Below are 21,158 nucleotides of genomic sequence, written 5' to 3'. Positions count from 1 at the left end.
GGTACAGGTGGTTTCTATGTTAGTTATATTAAGCCTTATTTCACATGCCACTTCTTTTATAAACTGCCGCAATGAAAGGTGATTTGTGGACTTACGGTGTACGAAGTTGTTGCTCTTGGAGTTTAAGGGGCATAAATCACCTTTTAAGACGTGCTGCAGACGACCGTCTCAGTGACGATGTTTGATGTTGTAAGGATGAAGAGATGCAGGAGTGGAGGAAGGTTCATGTGGGAAGTGGACTTTAAAAAGGGTGAACATTGCTTTGCTCTGTTGAGCACAGCTGCGGCACGTCGAGCGCAGTCTGCTTGAAGGAGAGCGAGAGGAAGGACGAGAGGAAAGGGGTGATTTTTCTGCAAATGTGAGGACAAATCTCTTAACACAGCCCCAGGGCTTTGTGGGGTTATTGAAAGGTTATGAATAAACAGACTCTTCTCCATTCAACTTGTTAATTGTGACTAAAAGTCAGATTTGCTATTATTCAGTAGTTTGCTATTGGACCAGCTGTCCACAAAGCAGATTATATTGTGGGGATTTTTGCTTGTACGTGAGAAGCATGTTCAGGATGAAAAATGAGGAGTGATTTGTGTCAATGTGAATGCGCAAGCTTAAGATTTTCAGTGACTAAAGCTAAACAATTATATTCAGTGCTCAGTAGATTAGAGTCCATAACCTTAATCACTCCGCCCTCTCGTCTCCCTCCATGGCTGGCTGTTTTCACATAAGACGACTCCCAAGGGCTTCACCCACACCTGTCATTTGAAGACCAAAGGCATGTTGAGCTAACTGGTTCTGTTTCATAAACAGTAAATGATACCCTCGATATGGGAATGATCTCAGTACAGATGATGCATGCGCTGAGTAACAACAAACAAATTATACTCCCCCAACACATACACAATGGCTCAACTAGGCAGTTTTCTCATATTTAGTCTTTACATGTCAGAAGCGGAAAGGGCATTGAATCATAAATGGCAATGGTATTCTACAAAGATTTTACTTACAATGAAACAGACTTTAGTGTAAATCCTGTCCACATGTTCTAATGCATTCTTTCTGGAAAATGTGGTGTGGTGCTTGTGCATCGTTTAGCACAGAGAGCCTAACATTTGTGTTTCTCTGGGTCCATCTGGTGGTGAGAATAGAAAAATACATTTTTGTTCACCAATCTAGAATAGAAAGAACCATTCTAGAACTTTAAATCGAACAGTTATATAATAAGTATCCTGAAAAAAAAACAATGTTTCCACAAAATATACGATAATAATAAGAAGCATTATGAATAAATGAGCATAAATATTAATTTAGCATCAAATCAGCATGTTAGAATGATGTCTGAAGGATCATGTGACACTCAAGACTGGAGTAATGATGCTGAAATATATATATTTGTAATGTTGCTGAACAAAGTCTCTTATGCTCACCACGCCTCCTTTTTTTAATCAAAGATACAGTAAAAAAAAAAAAAAAACTGCAATATTGTGAAATATTATTACAGTCTGAAATAACTTTTTTATTTTTGAATTTATATTAAAATGTAATTTATTCCTGTGATGCAAAACTGAATTTTCAGCATCATTACTCCAGTCTTGAGTGTCACATGATCCTTCAGACATCATTCTAGCATGCTGATTTGATGCTAAATTAATATTGGTGCTCAGTTATTCATAATGCTTCTTATTATTATCGTGTTTGCTGCTTAATATTTTATGGAAACGTTTTTTTTTTTTTTCAGGATACATTGATGAATAGAAACTTCAAAAGAAATCTTCGAAAGTTTAAAATAGAAATCTTTTGTAAAATTATAAATGTTTTACTGTCACTTTTGATCAATTTAAAATAAATATAATATATAATATAATGCTGGAAATATTATCGTTTAGAAATACAGAAAAATGCAGACAAAGATGATGAAAGAGATTTATTTTCTCTATTCTTTCTGAAGGTCAAAAGTCTGTCTCTTGGCTTAGAGAGGGCCAGCTGTGTGGTGCTTATAGATCTCTGGTCACTTCCTCCCCATATGGATCAGCTCGGACACAGCTGCTCTGAGGCACCATGTGTCTGGTGTTGGATGACTCTGTGTGTATGGGACGCAGCAGCTGAGCCGGGGGCACACACCACTCTGTGGTCTCAAACAGTTGGTTCATGTATGTACACACTAAAGCTTATGTTTGCCCACATGGAGAGAGTCATGCAAGTTGAAAAATCTTTTGTCTGAAAAGATGATTACAGAGCACATTATATAAATAGGCTACCTACCAAATAAGGAAATAAGGCAGATATGTGTATTTATTGTATGTGTGTGTGTATATCTTTCCACAAATATAAAAATTAGAAAAAATATTAAGCAGCACAAAAATGTTTACAATATTGATAATAATTGATAAGAAATGTTTCTTGAGCACCAAATCAGCATATTAGAAGGACTTCTGAAGGATCATGTGTGACACTGAAGACTGGAGTAATGGCTTCTGAAAATTCAGCTTTGCCATCACAGGAATAAATTACATTTTTAATTATATTAAAACAGAAAAGAGCTCTTTGAAATTAAAATAATCTTTCACAATTTTACATTTCTTCTTCTTTATGTTGAATCACATTCTGCTTCCTGAATCTTTCACATAATTGGGTCTCATTTCCCTAAATGAATAAAATCTGGTACACTCCTCTGCCGTGCAAGGTCAGCAGATTTACACTCAAACCTGCCCCTCCCTTAATTCCAAGATCATGAATATTTCATATAATGTGAGGAAAAAGGAAAGACAATGGGGGGTGTGGCAAATCAAATAACCCTGGGGACAGGCGGTGTAGCCCCCTCCTCATGAGCACACACACACAGACATAAGGCAGAACCTGCTGCTTCATCCACACACACACACACAGAGACAGACTGATACTTTCTCATTCAGCTCTCGTGTCCATACACTGCTTCACGGTAAGACTTTACACTCCAATATTCTGGATGCTTTTAGAGGTGGCTTTGTGTTCTTTCTACTTATTTTCAGAGAGATAGTCTGAAATGTCTAGAGATTTGAAGCGAGAAGCAGAGAAATGACTCTGAGAAGCAGGGCACAGAACAAAGACAGAGGCGAGACATTCCCAGAAAGAAAGGATGGCCAACAGTCATCAGACTTGCAAGATTGGATATGATTTTAAGGAACATGTCTTAAATTTGAGCAGCAGCTTGGTCGTTTTACATGGATAGAATGAATTATTATAGTGTTACACAATTTAAACAAAAAAGAATGTGTGGGACATTGGTCATATGATGCCCTCACTAAACTCCATTGGTTCACTTTTGTTCTGTTTCAGCCTGAACAAATATGAATTTATTTTTGAAAGTAAAGTTACACATATTAAACTTGCATTTTGTTTGGTCTGTAGTGCAGAAACATGGCTGACAAACCCAACATGACGGAAATCACATCCTTTGATAAAACTAAACTCAGGAAGACAGAGACCCAAGAAAAGAATCCCTTGCCAACCAAAGAAAGTGAGTATCTGCAATATTTTGTTTTTAATACATTGGTTATTTCTCAATTAGAAATGTATAAATGACAATGATTCCATTCAGAAAACCTATTGCATGTGAAATGAAGTAAATGTGTCACTTAGGGTATGTGATTATCCTGAATCATCTTTTTTTCATAATTTGATTTGGAATGTAATCTATAAAACCTTATGGTTAAAATAATAGAATTGTGGTTAAAATAAATAGAAATATACTTTTTTTATATTATTTTTTTATTTAGTATTTTTATGATACTCAACAAGTTAGCCTATTTCAAGTTCTCCAGAATACTCACTTAAAATATTCACTTGACTTAACACATCTTAAAGCCTGTATTCTTGTGAAATATTTCTGCAGCTATTGAACAGGAGAGGCAAGGAGAGTCCACGCCTTGAACGGTGCTTGAACTACAGTCACACAGAGCAGAGAGTGACGTGAATGACTGAAATCAACAGAGGAGAGACTTGAACCAGGAACTGACGTGTCATTTGTTTTAAATAGTTTTGTTTGTTTGTACGAGAATTAAATAAAAATTTATAAATTTCATGCAGTGGGGCCAGAAGATCATTCAATGCATTAGTGGTACATTCCTTTGAGTCGCGTTGCAGTTGTTTTTTACACAAAACATAGGCTATCAACACTGACATCTATTAATTCTTGATAAGAACGCGTCTACAAAACAAATGTATAGACCACCTGTTTATTATTTTATCAGATTTCATCAGAAAAATAGAGGATTCAGAACTCATTTGACCTCTAGATGGCACTATATAACAGGATTATCACTCGCTAGCATGACATACATGCTAACTGTAATTTGTTAATTTATGACTATAAAACTTACATGTAGTCCTGTGAGGCTATTTTTTAATTAATATTAAATGTTAAAATAACTGTACAAGTTTTGTCAGGCATTTTCGCTGTGTTCTACTTATGTTTATGGAGAGGCCTACATGCGTTCCCGAAGCAAGTGTAACCTATAACTTTAGGCTTTATAAATCCATCCATTCTTGAAACTGCTTGTCCTCTGTAGGGTCTGGAGATCATTATGTTTATTACATTATGTTTACACAACGTGTATATATTATAAATAATACAGGATAATCTTATCTGAGTTTGTTCATTGGTGAGGGAATGAAATATGTGCAGATCTTCATGCTGAGAAGAATTGAGCTGGGGCTTCAATTTAATGTGTTACTTTTTCACACATGTACGGATAACAATACATGACTGAAACATGAGAACATATGCAAGGCGTTGCGGAAAGTAAGTCACATTAGGAGATTCAATTTATTTATCAAGTGCATTCAATTTAGCTAAAACAATTGAAAATGAAAATTAAAAATGGGTGAAGTAGTCATGAACTAACAATCAAACTGTCAATCTGACGCAAATTACTGTAAAATAGCTAAAAGAAAATATGAGAGAAAATGAAGCTGGCACCAGCTGGTGTAAACATTACGTGATGCTAGACCAAGTCACAAAGAACTTCCAGTACTGAGTCTCAAGGTTGAGGACGAGAGAAATCTGATAAAGAGAGTGTTAAAACAACAGGTGGTTTTGTGTACCAAACAAAACTCTCAAGCTCTCACTATTACTGCTTTACTGCCTGCCTGTATCACATGAGTTCACTCCACTGTTTCAGCCAGACTGGCACTGAGCCATGCCCGCTTTCAAAATCAAGAATTATCAATGACAGTAATCTGGTTCTTGACTCAAAAACGTTAAGAGAGTATATATTATACTTAATGTAAGATTGTGGCATAATATTTTGTTAGTTTTCCTAGACAAAAATACTCCACCACTTACTGATATTTGCAAATCTTTTGTAAAATCAAAAATCATGTCGTGTTAACAGCAAAGATACATGCAAGCGAAACAATCTGCAGACCCTCATGACTGTGTGCAAAGGTAAATACATGCCTCAAAATAGTTTTGGTTAGTTTAGGTTGTAAAATGTCACAGCTTCCTAAATGCTAACTAAATATTAAGACTCGTACACTCACATTTATTCAAATTGCAATTAAAATTTTAAGTTTTTACCTGATAGAAACAACAAATGACCTTTTCAGCATTATTAAATGTAAACATTTGTTGTAAAAATATTGTATTGTATGTGAAATTGGCTTATTTTATAACTATATTTTAAATTATTTATTTAGTCATGGACTTGTGACTAGTGTCAGTGATCTGCTTAACTGGGAAAACAATCATGAAGTATAATTTCCAGAAACATTTGTAATGGCACGTTTACTTCATGAGAAACAAACTGCTTTCGGACGGACAGGCCAGTGCTGGTCATCGTTCAGGGACAGAATGGATGTGCAATGTGCATTGACCTGGCAGCACTTTATTATTTCTCAGTATCAACTAAGTGGCTTTCTAGGAACATGGCAGGTTGTGTGTGGCTAAATTCCCTCTCTCTCTCTTATCATGTGCATGATTCTGACTTTCTGTATTGAGGGTGGAAAGACTGAAATGACATTACACCAAACTATAGACAATGATGCAGAAAACAGATATTTGTAACATTTGGAGCGGTTGGCATGTGTGTGTCCCATGAGGGCAAGGAGAGGCTTTCTTCACATCCTCATTACAGCTATAGATACTTTATGCGTGGGATCATGCATTATTCTGCACCATGTCATTTAAAAAAAAATATTGCTTTATCCAAAACTAGGTTTAATGCAAAACTGCTATCCTAACCACAAACAAAAACACTCCTGATATTACAGATGACCTGTCTACATTACAGTAATGTGAAGGTGTCCAGTTCACTGATCATGTTCCAGTGAGTTTTAATGACAAGTCTTTCTTACATGACTACAGTATTCTGGTTCTCAGGAGTGGTGTTTTTGTACTTTGCACCATGTGACATCAGACAGGACATGCTGTTGTTGCTTTTACACTGACCTGATGAGAACGCTGGGATATAGGCTGGAGGGTAAAGTAGTGATATTGACAATATGGAAAGCATCACTAAGATTAAAGGAATAATTTCAACAGCATTTATGGTATAGATTTTTGTCAGTCATTTGTGGCCTTATCTCAAATTATGCTAAAATGAGTTACAGAAGCATCTACAATAGAAGTGAATGGAACCAATTTGTTGCATTATTACAGCTATAAGTTGTAAACAGTATGCACATCAACAATTTTAGTGTGTAAACTGTGTAAAATAGTGTAAAAAATAGTGCTTGCTATCCTTTTCTGTGTAGTTATACCCAATTTTACATTGCACCTAAAAACCCTAAAATTAAATAAAAATATGAACTTCACAGCTCAAATAAGGCATAATTTAACAAAATTAATGCAAGTGGTTTTATAAAATAAGCTACACATTTCTGCTTTACATCCTACAAAAAATGTGGCCCATTGGCTCACTGCAATCCCAATTTTCATTTTTTCGATCAACATTATGATTTTTATTGAATTGGAAGTATTTCTTTCAATAACCTGAATACACTAACTCTACATAAAAAGTTTTAGTCAGAAATTGCTAATAAATTTCAAAATTAGTAAAACTTAATCATGAATTAAACTATTTTGAAGTAGAAAGACTGTAATAGTAATTTCTTATAAAACATACTCCATAATCTGTTTTATTGACAACTTAAGCTTTTACAGTGTACACAAGATCTAATATTTTAAATACTTAAAGAAGAGACGAGTCAAAGATTTAAACTGTTTTGTTTTAGTCCAAAATGTCATATTACATTTTACAACAGTACAAAAATCATCATCCCAACTGTTTATTTCTGGAATATATGACTTAAATGCCCTTCATAGGGTCATAGTTCCATTACAAAAATGAAATAACTGCATTTGAACTATCCTCAGACAGTAAAAATGTAGATTACATACAGTCACCTTCAGAATGGTTATAAAAAAAATTAAGTAATGAAGGCACTGAATTAAACAGCAGCAGCAGCTGCATTTTCAACGGAACATCCAGCAAACTCAAAACGCTCCTCCCCACAATAGAAACACTTGCTCTGAGCATTTCACTATTTAGATAAAGTAAGAATAAAACATGGAGGCATAAATGAAGGAATCCACAGCTGGTGTGATCATCCCTCAGATCGCGAGCACTGGTAGAACAGGCTGAGACGGTCCACGAGCTGGAGACATCATCACATATCCATCATAAACTGGTTGTCATCAACTGAGGAGAAAAGGAACGAGAGACAGAAGGGTTTAGAGGATTTAAAGTATTGTGTCACTGTGATCTCTTCCAAAAAAAAAAAACCTTTGATCAGCATCAATCCTTTCACATGAAGCACAGTACACCCTGTGGATATTCCCCTGATATGGAAATCAGACTTGCCAAACATTGAGCAGGTCAGATGCATTTTTGTTTGCTTTTCTCATGAAGTAACTTAAGTCACACCAAAATGTGACCTTGAGCTTAGAATGAAGAGAAAAAAAAAACAGATACAGAGAGGCGATACCTAGGGCATATTTTTTAACTAATCAGTATAACTACCAGCATAAATTCTTTGAGTTCATTCTCCACTTTTACTTTTAATTGCATTTTAATACTTACATTTGGGTCAGTTTTATTTTTTGTCTGGATTTTTTAATTTATTAAATAAAAATAGTGACTTAAATACACCGTTTCTATGATGAGTATGTTTTTAACTTTTGAATTAACAAGTTTTTAGATATTTTTCAGGGGGCATAAAGTAAAAACATCATGGTGTTTCAAATGTCCTGATACTGAAAAAAAAACAGAATTAAATTGAATAATTAAAATAATAAAATTTGAGTAGTTTGGCGTAATGTTTTATTACTATTTCTTTAAAAAAGTCATGTGGTGCAACCAAAATGAAGAAAAAAAAAAAAAGAACAGGATGTGTTATAGAGAGGACCATATAAATGACTAATTCATGATATTTGTATAAAAATATTAATAAATATAATAAAAATCTCAAACTACTTATATTGAAAAGTAATGAATAAAATAACCTAATAATTTATTGAATATTACAATAACAAAATGTACAATGCATTCATGGTATAAGGAAAAATTGTATTACTTGGTTACAGCACCTCACATTCTGAAAGTCATAAATTTATTTGAAACCAAATGAAGCCAGCATGAATACAAAAGTATTCATATATGAATACATAAAAAAGAAAAAGAAAAGTTTTTAGAAAAGATTTTCTTATGGCCACTTTTATTTGTCATTGAATTCTGACAAATGCATGTCAAATAATACTCTGTCACATACTGTAATTCAGTAGACAAACGTAACAGCAGACAGAAAGGACACAATTATGAACAAGCTTAAACCTGTTCCTCAGGTTTTGCTTGAGATGTTGATTTGGAAATTGAAAACGGTATACATTAGGAGACACGTGAGATGTTGTGTGGGATTATGACAGAACATGCTTCTTAAAGCAAGTGTAAGAAAGAACGATATGAGAAGTCCCTTACCAGTGAGATCTTTGCCGTCATCCTCCTGCTCTGGCTGCAGCGAGGGTCTGGTGACCCCTGGTATGTGGGGGAGGCAGCAGGGTGGGGTGCGTGCGATCGGTGAGTTTCTACATTCCAAGAGAAACTTTCGATCATACATGATCCGAGTTCCTGCAGGGAAAATATCAATATTAGTTTAAGAGGTTCAGCCTTAAAGTTCATAGCATTTTTTGCTTCAAGGGACTGTCTTCTGGCTGAGTTCTGCTCTATATCAGAATTCAGGAAAACATGTTGTGTCACCCAAGTGAAAGCCTGTTATGTAGTTTAGCTCATGTTGGAGTAATGGAAACAGAGTGAAGAGCTGACTGGGGTGCTTTCTAAATGCATGCAGGCAAAATCACTCATAAAAACAAGGTGTCCCTGTTTAGATGTCCTGTAGTAACCCGAAAATTTAGCAACATCACCCATTACTGCATAAGGACCCAGTGTGATTGGACTGACGGGTCTATCTAAAACGTGAATTGAAATAAGTATACGAAATGAGTTTTTTGATATGACTTTTTAATTCAATATGATTTGTGTTACATGTCCTCAGGTCATTCAAATGCATGTACATGCAAGATCAAAACAGAGTCAAAGGAGAACCAGTTATTATGGATAAATATGCAGTAACTAAATGTTGATTGATAGAACAGCCACTGGCTTGGTTCCAAAAACTGAAGCAAACATATTTCTACATGTGAGCTTTAACAACCAATGTGATCAATATTTACAGTTGCGGTGGTACAATGGAGTTGGTGTATAGGCGTTTATTTTTATTACAATTTTAATTTTTTTCAATGTTTTACCATGCCTTCATTTAGTTTATTATTTTAAGAGCTTTATGAATTAATTCGTTATATACAGATTTTTATTATTTCGACTTTGCCCCTGAGACAGACTACCAAGTTTTTTTTTTAATCCATAAAAACATGAATTACGTTTTTATTTTTGATCTAATAATGACGATCTATACAATTATTTACGTATTTACAGTTAAAGATATACTTGTCTAATTTAACAGTGCGAAAAATGTGAAAGCGAAAATATGATTTGATTGTAATTTGCAATGCGTATTAATCTTGCATACATAATGTGAGATGTGGTGGAAATGACAAAAATATTCATGGCTTTTCCAGAAAAAAAAAAAAATCAAATTTGATGCACGCGCGTTCACTTTCGGACTTTGTTAGCAGACAAATTCAACTGGTTTAATCGTTCAATTTTGAACAAGTCCACTGGGCCAAATGTGCGCTTGATTAAAACAAACCCACTTTAAACCCAACTGCCTTGTAAACATCTTATTGCCTCTGGCTTTGTATGATTGCGCTGTGCAAACGATCAACTGACTTCACACAAAAACAAAGCGCGCTTGAGTAACGTGGAAAAACTCGCGTGCAAAACAAAATCACTAGTTATGAAATGCATTCTGCGATTAAAAATAAATGCACTAGGTTCTCTCACCACCGGGAGTTGTTGAAAACAGAGTTCCTCCAGGAGTTTGACTGAAGCTGTCAGGGAGCGGAGGCCAGTTGGAGCGGCTTGGGATCGGGCAGGTGGACGAAGCTTCGCAGCTGCTTGACATGATGAAGCTAAAATCTAAACTCTGGATTGAACGAACACACGTTAAATTTCTGCCGATCTGCTGTAACGCTGCGCGTCTCTGTGCTCCACATGTTCATGTTGGAGAGCTCGAGGGAGGAGATTTGTCACGTGCTGCAAACCTTGAATTCTGGCCAATCGGAAAGACGATTCCGCCACTGACGTGCAGCGCTGAGGCCCTCAATGGGAGCGAGTGTTTTGAGGCATTTCATGGAACGTGAAATCTCCAGGTTTTCGGAGTGATTCCGGTCACATAATATGAACACTACGATAAAATATAACACAAACCCCAATCTTACCCTCAGGATTACCTATCCAGTATACATATATGCCTCCCTCCCCATATTTACACTATCTTGGCATTTCATGCAGGACGAGTTCCATCCCAGCACTTTTTTCCCTCTCTCTCTTACAGGATTTGCTTGTCCTAAAACGTCAATTTTAAATTCCTGGTAGGTGACCAGATTTTCAGAACATACACGTAAAAAAAATGTTAAAAGTTACTTAATTGGTTACATGTGTCTTAAAGCACTAGTTTGTTGTGCTTTATTTTATACAGTTGTCCATGAATAGACAACTTGGATTGTGAATAGTAGCCCATATAAAATCAAAACAACACAGATACATTTCCAACTTTTTATTGAATATTAAGGTAAATATTTCACATTAATACAGGCTACATAAAGTAGAGCCACTAAACGACATGAAATTTACTCTCATTTTTAACCCTTTTTCAGTATGTAAACAATTATACAGGTATTTACCACTCTAAAAGGTCTGATTTCATTCTTTACGCAATCATCTAGGTCTTGGCCAAGTATAAATAGCGCACTGTCCTATTGAGCCCTGCTGACCAAGAACACTTTTACGTGGGGCTTAAATGTCAAAATGGCTATACTACTCAGAATGTATCCTGTTGAACAGGCAATCGATTTGTTCATAGACAGTGGTAAACGCGTTAAATCCCACACTGGATTCTTTCTTTTTAATTAGGCACATCGAGGGTGTCCATCTCTCAAATTTAACTGGTTTAACATTTTTTGGGGGGACACATCTAGGTTAATACCACGTCTCAGTAATTAGGTAATTATCTTGTTCTTTTTAACGTGTTTCTTGTTACTGCTCCTAGGCCTCTCGATCTGTTTAGTTGACATGATTCAGATGCACATTTCCCACATGTGGGGCCCAAGTGCCGGGCCATACCTGCAATAACAAGAATTCAAAGAGTTAGACAGCAAAAGGAGCTGTAATTTACAAACACTTTCAGTTGGGGTCGACTAAGAGAAATCACCTGCTGTGGGTCTGAATTCTCAGCAGCGTTGGGAACAACCTTTAGGATGGGATTCCAGGCAGGGTCAGAAGTGTGAAGACCATTGTATACATGGCCTCCAGGACCCTCCGCCATCTGCGGGTGAGGAGGGATCATCGTGCCACCGTACATTGACATTGGCAGCCCCTACACGGTCCATAAAACCAAACATTTGTGAGTAGATCTACAAATTCAAATTGCCCATTTAACTAATAAAACAACCAAAACGATTAGGCAAATAATACAATATAACAATAGAAATTATATTTTTGAAGAGTCCCTGTCCAGTACGTACCTTTGGAAAATCCATGAAGTTGGTGGGCAGAGGTTGGTGGAAAGTATTAGAAGGAGCCACAATCCCAGTATCATCTCGTTCCATAGCCTGGTGCTGAGAGAAGGCTGATGGCTCCTGCATCTGTATCACTGGCCCTCCCATCAGGGGCTGAGACCAGCCTGACATTGTCTCTGTGAAGAACAGAGACAGATATTTATTAATTCCATAACCCAACTCTTCACATTTAATGCAATGAAAAGCAATTGTCACTGCATATGCAAATGTTTTTTTCACAACATTTAGAACAATTCGTAAATGCTGACTACGTCACAGACTCACCGGAGGCACTGCCCACTCCAAAAGACCAGATGCCACCCTGTCCAACTGGTGGGGTATAGCTGTTGGGCAGCATGGTGTGGTTGACGGTGCCGGTTTGCCGGATGCGGGCCAGGCGCTCTGTTCCAATTGGAGGGGGCACTTTACGGTCCTGCTGGTTGGAGCTACTAGGTTTTGCCTGGATCAGAGCGGGAGTCACTGTAGATGTGCAAAGAGGTGAGGATGCCCCGGAAGACACAGAGGGCACTGGAGACTCACCTAAAATCAATGAGAAATTAAGAGACCGTCAGAGAGAACACGAGCAATATGGCCTTATAAAAAGTAATGTGTTCCATGGTGCATCTGCATCACAAAGGCTTACAAGAGGTGGAGGCACTCCAGGGATGGGGAGAGAAGTGCTGGCGGCTGAAGGAGGGTGTGCCCACAGGAGCAGGACCTGGTAGGAACACAGGGGTGGCAGATATGCTTGTGGTAAAGCTGGGGAGCGCAGTGGATGAGGACATAGAGTTGTCCATGGGGTGCATACCTGTGATACAGAGTGAACATAAAAGGATTGACTCCAATCACAACACAAAGCAGCAAGAACATCAGCAATAATGCATGCTATTTAAAGCAGGCGTTTCCAGTCCTGCTCCTGAAGGTTCACGTTCCTACGTAGATTAGTGGTACGTTCAAGTCATGTCAGAGAGATCGTATTTACGAATTAAACACACATGAATGCCACCATGAAGCAGTTATTACGAGTAGGGAAACTCAAATTTCTTTAAGCCCTGAATTTCCGAGTTGGTGGCGTGTCAGTGAAAAAAAACGTGTTGGATGCAGCCAAAGACTATAGAAAAGCAGCATCTGTGTTGACAGTAAATTTGCTGAAATAAAATATTTTTTTTGTAATGTACAATAAAACTATTTAAATTATATATACAAAATAGTATATTATAGTATAATTACCATAGAATATATAATGATTCAGTTTACATCACCTTCATAAATTGAATAAACAGAAAAAGAAAACACACAATGATGCACATTCTTTATTCATCATTTTGTAGATGTAGAGTAAAAAAAAAAAGTTGAATTTTATGTAGAAAAGTTAAATCGCCATGTTCCGACTAAAGTGACTTGAACGCACCTGACGTCGTAATTACGATTTGTTAAATCGTAAGTACGCACGTCCCAGGAGACTTAAACGCAGCATAGGTTCAACACTAATAGGTCCACACCTGAACCAGCTAATAAAGGTCTTGGCATTAGAAACTTCCAGACAGGTGTGTTGAAGCAATATGATGCAAAACTTTGAAGGAAGGTGGCCCTCCAGGAACAGGACTGGACACCCTTGATGTAAAGATTGCACTCACCAATCGGACTGGAGACCATTCGCTGCGAGGGACAGCGATATCCTGGAGCTTTTGAGCCATCGGGAGAAGCTATGACACTTTCCATCTGCCCCATTCCACTTATGTATGCATTAGTCTGGGCACTGTAGGACTGCTCCGGAGGGGTACGTGCAGGTAGATGGCAGGCACCCCAAACCTGGTTGTTGCCCACCTGGTTGCTGTCGAAGATGCTGCTAAAGTGATTAAAGATAGTCGCAGGGCCAAAGTTGGGGGGATGTTGCGCTTTTCCACTGTGCAGGTGCATTTGAGAGCCATTTATCATGCCCATAGTGGAGGACATTGGAAGAGAGGGAGGGGGCATGCCTGTCGGAGCTAGGCTGGGCTGAGGTGGAGGCTGCTGTTGTTGCTGTTTGATGGGTTCCTGTGAGGCTCCCGGAGGCACATACACAGACTGCTGCTCTGGAAGAGCCCCTGGAGCCATGGCGTAGTAGGGTGCCAGTGGCTGCATGCGTGGGGACACACCGGGCGCGTTGGGGGTGGCGTAATGAGGTAAGGCGCTGCTGGTATTAGTGACTGTGCTGCTGCAGGTTGGCAGGCGTGTGACTGGGTGAGATGAGCCTGGCTGTGATGAGGAAGAGGAACTGGGTTCTGTGCTGGAGGGAAAGTGTGATGGAAGTGGCTGCCGGCTCTCGGGCTGTACAGGAAGCATCGAGGGGCCAGAGGGAGAGGAGGTGAAGTGCAAGGGAGCAGAGGGGCTAGGCCCATCAGATGGAGCTCCTGTAGCATGTGTGGTGAGCTCTGTGACGGGCTTCTCTTTAGCTGGGGTGCTGAGGCTGGCCAGCTCTGGCTTGGGGGGAGGAGGATGCTGTGGAGGTGGAGCAATGGGCGCAGATGGAGGTGGAGGGGTCGTAGGGGTTGTGGGAGCGCAGCTAATGGGAGATTGAGCAACTTTTGCAGAGGAAGCGCTGCTGCCAATAGAGGCCACAGTAACTCCAGCCCCAGACTTGGGCTCTGTCGAGAAAAGCTGCTTCCTGACAGAGGAAGGCGTGGGGGTGTTGGCAGGTGCAGTACTGGTGGGAGAAGTGGTGGAGGCAGTGGGAGTCATGGTGCTGGACACGGGAGCAGCAGGATACTCTGTGTGGGCTGGAGCGGAGCTGGCGGGACGTGGCGCAGAATTACCGCAGTGTTTGGGTGAGCTGTTAGCACTGCCAGGACTCAAAGGACGAACAGGGAAAGGACCCCAAGTGTTGGGAGAGGATGAGAAAGTGCCACCAAACTGCGCCATGGGTAACCGAGGGTGGCGGATCTGGTTCATGGTTTGGGCTGCTAGAAGGGCCAGCTGAGGATGAGCATAAGCAAGTGGTGGCAAAGAAACAAAGGGGGGCCTGACGCCCGGTGCCATACTTTTGCCCAACTTGCCAGCCTGCTGAGCTGTGAAGTTGGTGGAGGACTGGAAAGACATGGATGTGGGCACTACAGAAGGCAGGCCTTTTGAACTGGCTGCAGTAGTGCTTGTGGCCCCAGTTGAGGTTGTGTAGGTGGAGCTGATTTTGGTGTTGGCGCCAGGCGGCCGGATGTGGTTACGAGGGATCAGGTCCTCTAGCTCTTTGGCTGGGTCCTGGATCAGGGCGTTGATCAGCTGCACCGCATGCCGTGTTGACTCTGTGCCACCTCTGCAAACCAAGACAGTAAGCATATGTAAAAACATTCCTGAAAGGAGAATGAGTCAATTGCTAGTGTCTTAGTAACTGTGTGTAATTTTTTACCTGATAGTAATCATTCTCTCTCCATTTTTGTCCTTCTGTTTGTCCACGTCGATGTGTGCACCTGTAACGTCTTGGATGGCCGTAATGTTGCAGCCACCTCTACCCATAATCCGAGACACCACAGAGGCAGGGACAGAGAGCTTCTTGGATCTAAGGGAGAAATGACAAAACTAGATTTTTTCCCCAAGCGAACCTGATTTTTAGCACATCGCTAAGTCTAAAGAGCTAATCCCTAAGTTTCTAAGATATTCAGATCCTTAGACATGGCTTACATCCTTGCTTCACAGTAAATAATTTTTTATCCTGTTACTTTTAGATTGCAACATGTGACCCTCACCTCCGAACCACCTCTTTCCACCCCTCTTCTCTCTTCTGGCCCCTCTTTGGGCTGGTGAGATTCATCTTAATGTTGGGTGAGGTGACTGGCAGTGAAATGGTCTTGAACGAGGGGGGCAGGGAACTGGGGGTCAAGTCAGTGTTGATCTCATGAGATCTGTTAATGTGAATAAAAATGTTAATAAAAAAAGTTTAATGTTCCCCAAAAATTGTTTTGCATAAATCTGCCAAATGGAAATGCAGTATCTTGTCAAATCGCAAGTTTTTCTTTACAATTTATTTGCAGTTATTACCTGTAGTGAAATGTAGCATATTTTACTGCCAAATCTCAAGAAAATAAACTACTAGGTAAGATCTATCAAATGCTGAGTTAATGATATGACATTTCCAGCAAGTTAACTTCGTCTTGAATTTCACAATGCAGTAGCAGCAAGCAGAAGTACATTAACTCTTACCTCTGCTGTGGTTTGGAGATGGACACCATGACCTTCTCCTCACGAGAGCCCGGCAGCGATAGCCCCAGTCTCTTCTCACTTGCGACATATGGCTGGTTAGAGCCTGCAAGGACCGAAGGGGCGGAAGAGGATGATGATGAAGGCAGGTCAGGGAGCTCCTGACTCTTACTACCATTGCTGCTCTCGCTGTTGCAGTCGGTGCTATCTAGATTCGAGTCGCTGGTGCCTCCCGGTGCCCCACCCCCTCGAGGTTCTCCATGGATCTTATTTTTGTCAGCTTTCTGCTGCGCCAGCGCCACCTGTGGGTCTTGAAGGATTATCGGTTCGCTAGGTGAATCCTTGGTCTTGTTCTTTTTGTTTTTGCGATTGGTACTTGGTGTTGTGGCCACATTGGCTCGCTTTTTGCCGAACGTGTTACTGAAGGTTGTGGAGGTGGCGGAGATACCGATGGTTGTGGTGGTGGTAGCACTTGGGGGCTCAATGGGAACCTCCACTTCTGCAGGATAAAATAACAATTATGCATCAGGAACCAGAACAGAAACAGTTTACAGAAACGGATACAAAAATTTGAATTTAGCCAAAAAGAAATTAATCAAATCACTCATAAAACAAGTTCATAAACATTAAAATTTAACATAAGGCAACTTTTTAATAATTATCTTTCTACTCAAATGTTGAAACATTTTTAACTGTGCCTGTAATATAAACTTGCTTTCATGAAAAAATATAATGATAAATGTAATAGACAGGATATATTTAGCAAAATGTTCCTCTCTAAAATTATTTTTTCTAACTAACTAACAAGCTATGAACACAATGGCTTTCCTGAGATAAACTTAACGTTACGCATTTACAAGCCGTTTTATAGACCTTTTTTTCTGTGGTTCGCTTGAACTGAGGCTGCTAAAGCAATCGGTCACACCACATTAAAGAGGGCCAGAAAGACATTTATAGTTTGAAGTTCGAAATCATTCATATTTTGTAAATTTTGTTTCATATCAAAAGTAACAAAAAAAATCACAAAGCTTGGTACAAATAATGTTCAGTGAAGTTTTGTTCAGAATTTAGATTAAAAGATTAATCTTGATATTTAAGAATCTATATTGTTTCATCAAAGTAAAGATTGATTCAAATCAAGAAATCAGCCCTAGTGTCCACACAGCTGACATGTTTGCCTGTTGTAGTTTATCCACTTTGTAGACGTGAAATAGATGTCACAGTCAAAATGCTTCATTGGAGAAGCGCAAATTAAACGTCAACAATTTGGTCAATGATTTCAGCTCTCCAAACATTTTGACTAGAGATCGACCGATATATCGATTTACCGATATTTAAGCATTTTTCCATAATCGAATATCGGTTTTGTAATATCGGATTCCCCGATAAACACTGCCATCTTGTGGACGTTTTCAGAATTGCGCGCAGGATCGCAATTGCAGCGCATCTGAGGGGAGACGAGACAGCAATGGCGTGCAGGTACTTGATTTGCTGTAGTTAGTAAACTATTTAATATTACAGGCATTAATGCACAAATTAGATGTATTACATAAATGCCTGATATATAGTTTAAATGCAACTTGGCTCTAAGAAATATGATAAATAAGATACTCTGTCAAGCCCTGTCCCTATAAAGATAGGCTATAACTTTGCCTGAAATAACACAGCCATGAATTAGCACATGGTGGAAATAAAAGCGCTGAATTTAATTCTCTCTGTGGTCTATTAGTCTCGTGAAGTCGGAGTCACATAGATAATCCGTCAAGTCCTCTCCCAATAAAGACGTAACTTTGCATGAATTAAATAATACAGCCATGAATGATTGCATGTTGGAAAGAAAAGCATTGAATGTAATTCTCTCTCTGTTGTCTATATGCTCATCATTAGTCTCGTGAATCCGCTTTCATATTGCAGTTCACTCAGCGGGTTGATGCTCAAGAAATGCTCCAGCTCGGACACCGCATGCAACTTTTAACAAGATTCACTTTTTTGAAGCACCCTAAATTGTATTAACACTTACTATATAACCATTATTTCGTTTATAAACATCTAAATTAATACAACTCTATGGAAATTAATTATTTATTATCTCCGCGATCGATCGCAGTTTGAGTAGCCTATAGTTCTGTGTAAAGGCAGAGATAAACCGCGCTGTCAGCAGCATAATTTAGAGCATGCCAGTTGAGAAATGCAATAAAATACAATGCTTGTTATATTCCAATATTCCAGAGAATATTATTCTGTGAATTAACATTATCCAGTGAATTATTCTTCACTCTTTATCCTATTAAACAGCTTATAAACCTACTAAAACTGTAGTTAAAAATGAAGTTGATATGACTCCTTTCCTTTATTTTCTCCATTTGAAAACATTAGACTTTCTATGTTCATTTTGCTTACTGCTAATATTAGTGTTGCTGCTAAAGCTTTTTATAAATAAAATGTTTTTTATTGTTGTAATACGAAGATTAAATTTAACATGACAGGGCTCTAGACTGCGACCAAAATGGTAATTGTTTGCGAGTTAAAATTTGACGTGGTCGCATTTGTACTAGTGCCAGGTCTGCGCTACTCCAAAGCGTCTGCTTCATACAGCGCGCGCTGCCAGCCGCAGCACATTATAGCAGGAGTCAGATTTCACTGATCACGTGAAGAGAGGTGCTTTCAGCACGAGCGCTTAGTGGGTAGAGCCTGGTTTATACTCGCCGCGTCAGCACGAGCGTGAAGGTGCGCGTCGCGGATGGAGCGCAACGGATGGATTTGTTTTCAAACTAAAGTAAAAGAGCGCTTCTTAAACCAGAGAAGGTGAACGTGGTGGTATTCTTGTAGAAAAAACATGCAAGTCCTGTCAGCTACAGCCAGTTTAGTTTTACTTTTCTTTTTGTTTTCGTTTTGAGAAGCTTGTTATCTTTGCTGTTTACCTCAGGTTATGCTATGGAGGCTTTCCTTAATTAAAAAAAATATATATATTAATATGTATTTGCTTCCTCAGAGTTTGCTAAACATTCTGTAATATACTAGGTATATAGTACAGCATGTGGTGTGTCCTGTGCCATGCCTGGTCTTATTCGTTTTTGTTGATAAATGTTATGTTAAGAGTTTGTCATTGTCAACGTACTGTTTTATTGTTGTTGCGCTTTTTAATTAAGAATAACAATGAATCTATCTTTTGTTTTAGTCTTAAAAAGTTAAAGGTGTATAGATATAAGCAAAACAGACAATGATCTTTTCTTGTAAAGTGTGACACCAAGATCGCAAATTTGAAAGTAAAAAGCGCACGAAAAAAGGAATTCCTGTTCACAAAATTTAAATCACAAATAATACAGATGAAAAAGAACGAGTTGAATGTTGAAAACTTTCGTTACCATATAACTATAAACTATGATAAAAGTTCATCAGCATGCATTGATTAATCAAATGTTGTTGCAAAAGTGAGATCAGTGGGAAGAATGAGTCTAGAGCCCTGCATGAAAGACTGCTAATTCTCAAAACATTTTTTGTTAAGATGACTGAAAGGAGGAAAAACCAAAGTGAAGTATGGACTTACTTCACGCAGTAATTTATTTACTCTATAACAGTAAATAAATATCGGTTCTGCATATCGGTTATCGGGCACATAGACATGCAAATAATTGGTATCGGTAATAAAAAAATCAATATCGGTCGATCACTAATTTTGACTGCATATTAATGTATTTTTGGTTGCTGAAATTTCAGTGCATCACTACAGAAGGTCAGAATTTCTTTTATTAACAAAAACTGAAGCTAGGCATTTTCTATGATATCTGGGTATAAACAGACAAGGTGCTTCTCACCTTCTGCAGAGTCCTCCTTCAGATCCTGCATCTCACAGAACACCTCTTTCACTTTAGCCTCCTCTTCCTCCAGCTTCCTCTTCTGCTCTTCCTTCTTTTTCTTGCGCTTCTCCTTTCTCTTCTCTCGCTTTACAGCCAGAGCCTGCTTTTTGCTTTCTTCACGAGACTATGATCAAATTTGAGAAGAACTTGATACATCATGCTGCAGATTGTGGTGACTAATATAAAAATCCTCAAAAAGTTAGTTAGGCTCAACAGTCAGACCAACAGGCCATCTGAAGATACAAACCTTCTCCAGATCAAGTTCCTTAAGCAGAATGCTGGCGTTCTTGTTTGCCTCAGCCGCCTGCTGATCTTTGGCTTTGACAATGGTCTCCATGCACTGATGACACTTCTTCAGCAGTTCCTGCAGAGTGACAATGTGAACGTGAATCAAATACTTCAGTCAAATAATGTAAATAGTCCTCTATAGGTATATAAGGCTGTGTTTTGGTCTTTTATACCTTATCTGCAATAGTTGCAATGTATCTCATGCACTCAATGTCAGATGGGAACTGGTTGACTTCCTTCACCAGGTACTGCACCACTTTTACATGACCCTAAAAAGGGATACATTTCAGTGCTTTACAACAGATTATCATCCATTATTTTTCTACAAAAGAGCAGCACAGCACTAGTGACATTTAGACATAAGCCAAGATGCTCATCAATCCTATGGACAGCATGACAAAAACCGCTCACCTTGCGGAACGCTGCCATGAGGGGAGTTATTTTGCGGTTGTCTGCTGCATCTACATCGGCTCCAGCCTGCACCAACAGCTGAACCACATCAAAGTGGCCACCGTTAGCAGCAAGCCACAAAGGGGTGTTCCCCTTCTTATTTCGCACGTCAATGTGAGCCCCTCTACATTAACAGAGCAGACACAGCAGCATGAGATGCTACATTCTGGAGAGAGGACCGACTCATA

The 21,158-nt window shown here is 38.9% G+C and overlaps 3 protein-coding genes across 6 annotated transcripts in view; 1 reads left to right on the top strand and 2 right to left on the bottom strand.

Moving 5' to 3' along the window:
• Positions 1 to 3,390: 3,390 nt before the first annotated feature.
• tmsb (thymosin, beta) lies at positions 3,391 to 3,931 on the top strand (the record flags this gene model as incomplete). Its single annotated transcript, XM_079394715.1, has 2 exons — positions 3,391 to 3,490; positions 3,866 to 3,931. The coding sequence occupies 2 exons, from the start codon at positions 3,391 to 3,393 to the stop codon at positions 3,901 to 3,903; spliced, it is 138 nt and encodes a 45-aa protein (XP_079250841.1). The 3' UTR covers positions 3,904 to 3,931.
• Positions 3,932 to 7,182: 3,251 nt separating this feature from the next.
• LOC306855827 (eukaryotic translation initiation factor 4E-binding protein 3-like) lies at positions 7,183 to 10,997 on the bottom strand. Its single transcript, XM_079394722.1, has 3 exons — positions 10,431 to 10,997; positions 8,949 to 9,098; positions 7,183 to 7,673 (listed from the first exon to the last, which is right to left on the bottom strand). Exons 1-3 carry the CDS (start codon positions 10,549 to 10,551, stop codon positions 7,642 to 7,644), a joined length of 303 nt encoding a protein of 100 aa, XP_079250848.1. The 5' UTR covers positions 10,552 to 10,997; the 3' UTR covers positions 7,183 to 7,641.
• A 194-nt stretch (positions 10,998 to 11,191) lies between these two features.
• Positions 11,192 to 21,158, bottom strand: part of LOC306856328 (ankyrin repeat and KH domain-containing protein 1-like) — a 58,989-nt gene continuing 49,022 nt past the window's right edge. For all 4 annotated transcript variants that reach the window (XM_079395553.1, XM_079395551.1, XM_079395550.1 and 1 more), the window contains exons 22-34: positions 20,932 to 21,094; positions 20,694 to 20,789; positions 20,480 to 20,596; positions 20,191 to 20,356; positions 16,379 to 16,874; positions 15,925 to 16,080; positions 15,588 to 15,737; positions 13,843 to 15,494; positions 12,849 to 13,013; positions 12,491 to 12,745; positions 12,173 to 12,342; positions 11,860 to 12,024; positions 11,192 to 11,771 (exon numbers count right to left, since the gene is read on the bottom strand). In XM_079395553.1, coding sequence (XP_079251679.1) covers positions 11,712 to 11,771; positions 11,860 to 12,024; positions 12,173 to 12,342; positions 12,491 to 12,745; positions 12,849 to 13,013; positions 13,843 to 15,494; positions 15,588 to 15,737; positions 15,925 to 16,080; positions 16,379 to 16,874; positions 20,191 to 20,356; positions 20,480 to 20,596; positions 20,694 to 20,789; positions 20,932 to 21,094 — 3,811 coding nt within the window. In that variant the 3' untranslated portion in view covers positions 11,192 to 11,711. The remainder of the gene's footprint in view (positions 11,772 to 11,859; positions 12,025 to 12,172; positions 12,343 to 12,490; positions 12,746 to 12,848; positions 13,014 to 13,842; positions 15,495 to 15,587; positions 15,738 to 15,924; positions 16,081 to 16,378; positions 16,875 to 20,190; positions 20,357 to 20,479; positions 20,597 to 20,693; positions 20,790 to 20,931; positions 21,095 to 21,158) is intronic.

Source organism: Barbus barbus (assembly GCF_936440315.1).
Source record: "Barbus barbus genome assembly, chromosome: 36".
NCBI classification, from domain to species: Eukaryota; Metazoa; Chordata; class Actinopteri; order Cypriniformes; family Cyprinidae; genus Barbus; species Barbus barbus.
Note: the sequence above shows the minus strand (reverse complement) of the source record. Positions and strands in the feature narration are given on the sequence as shown.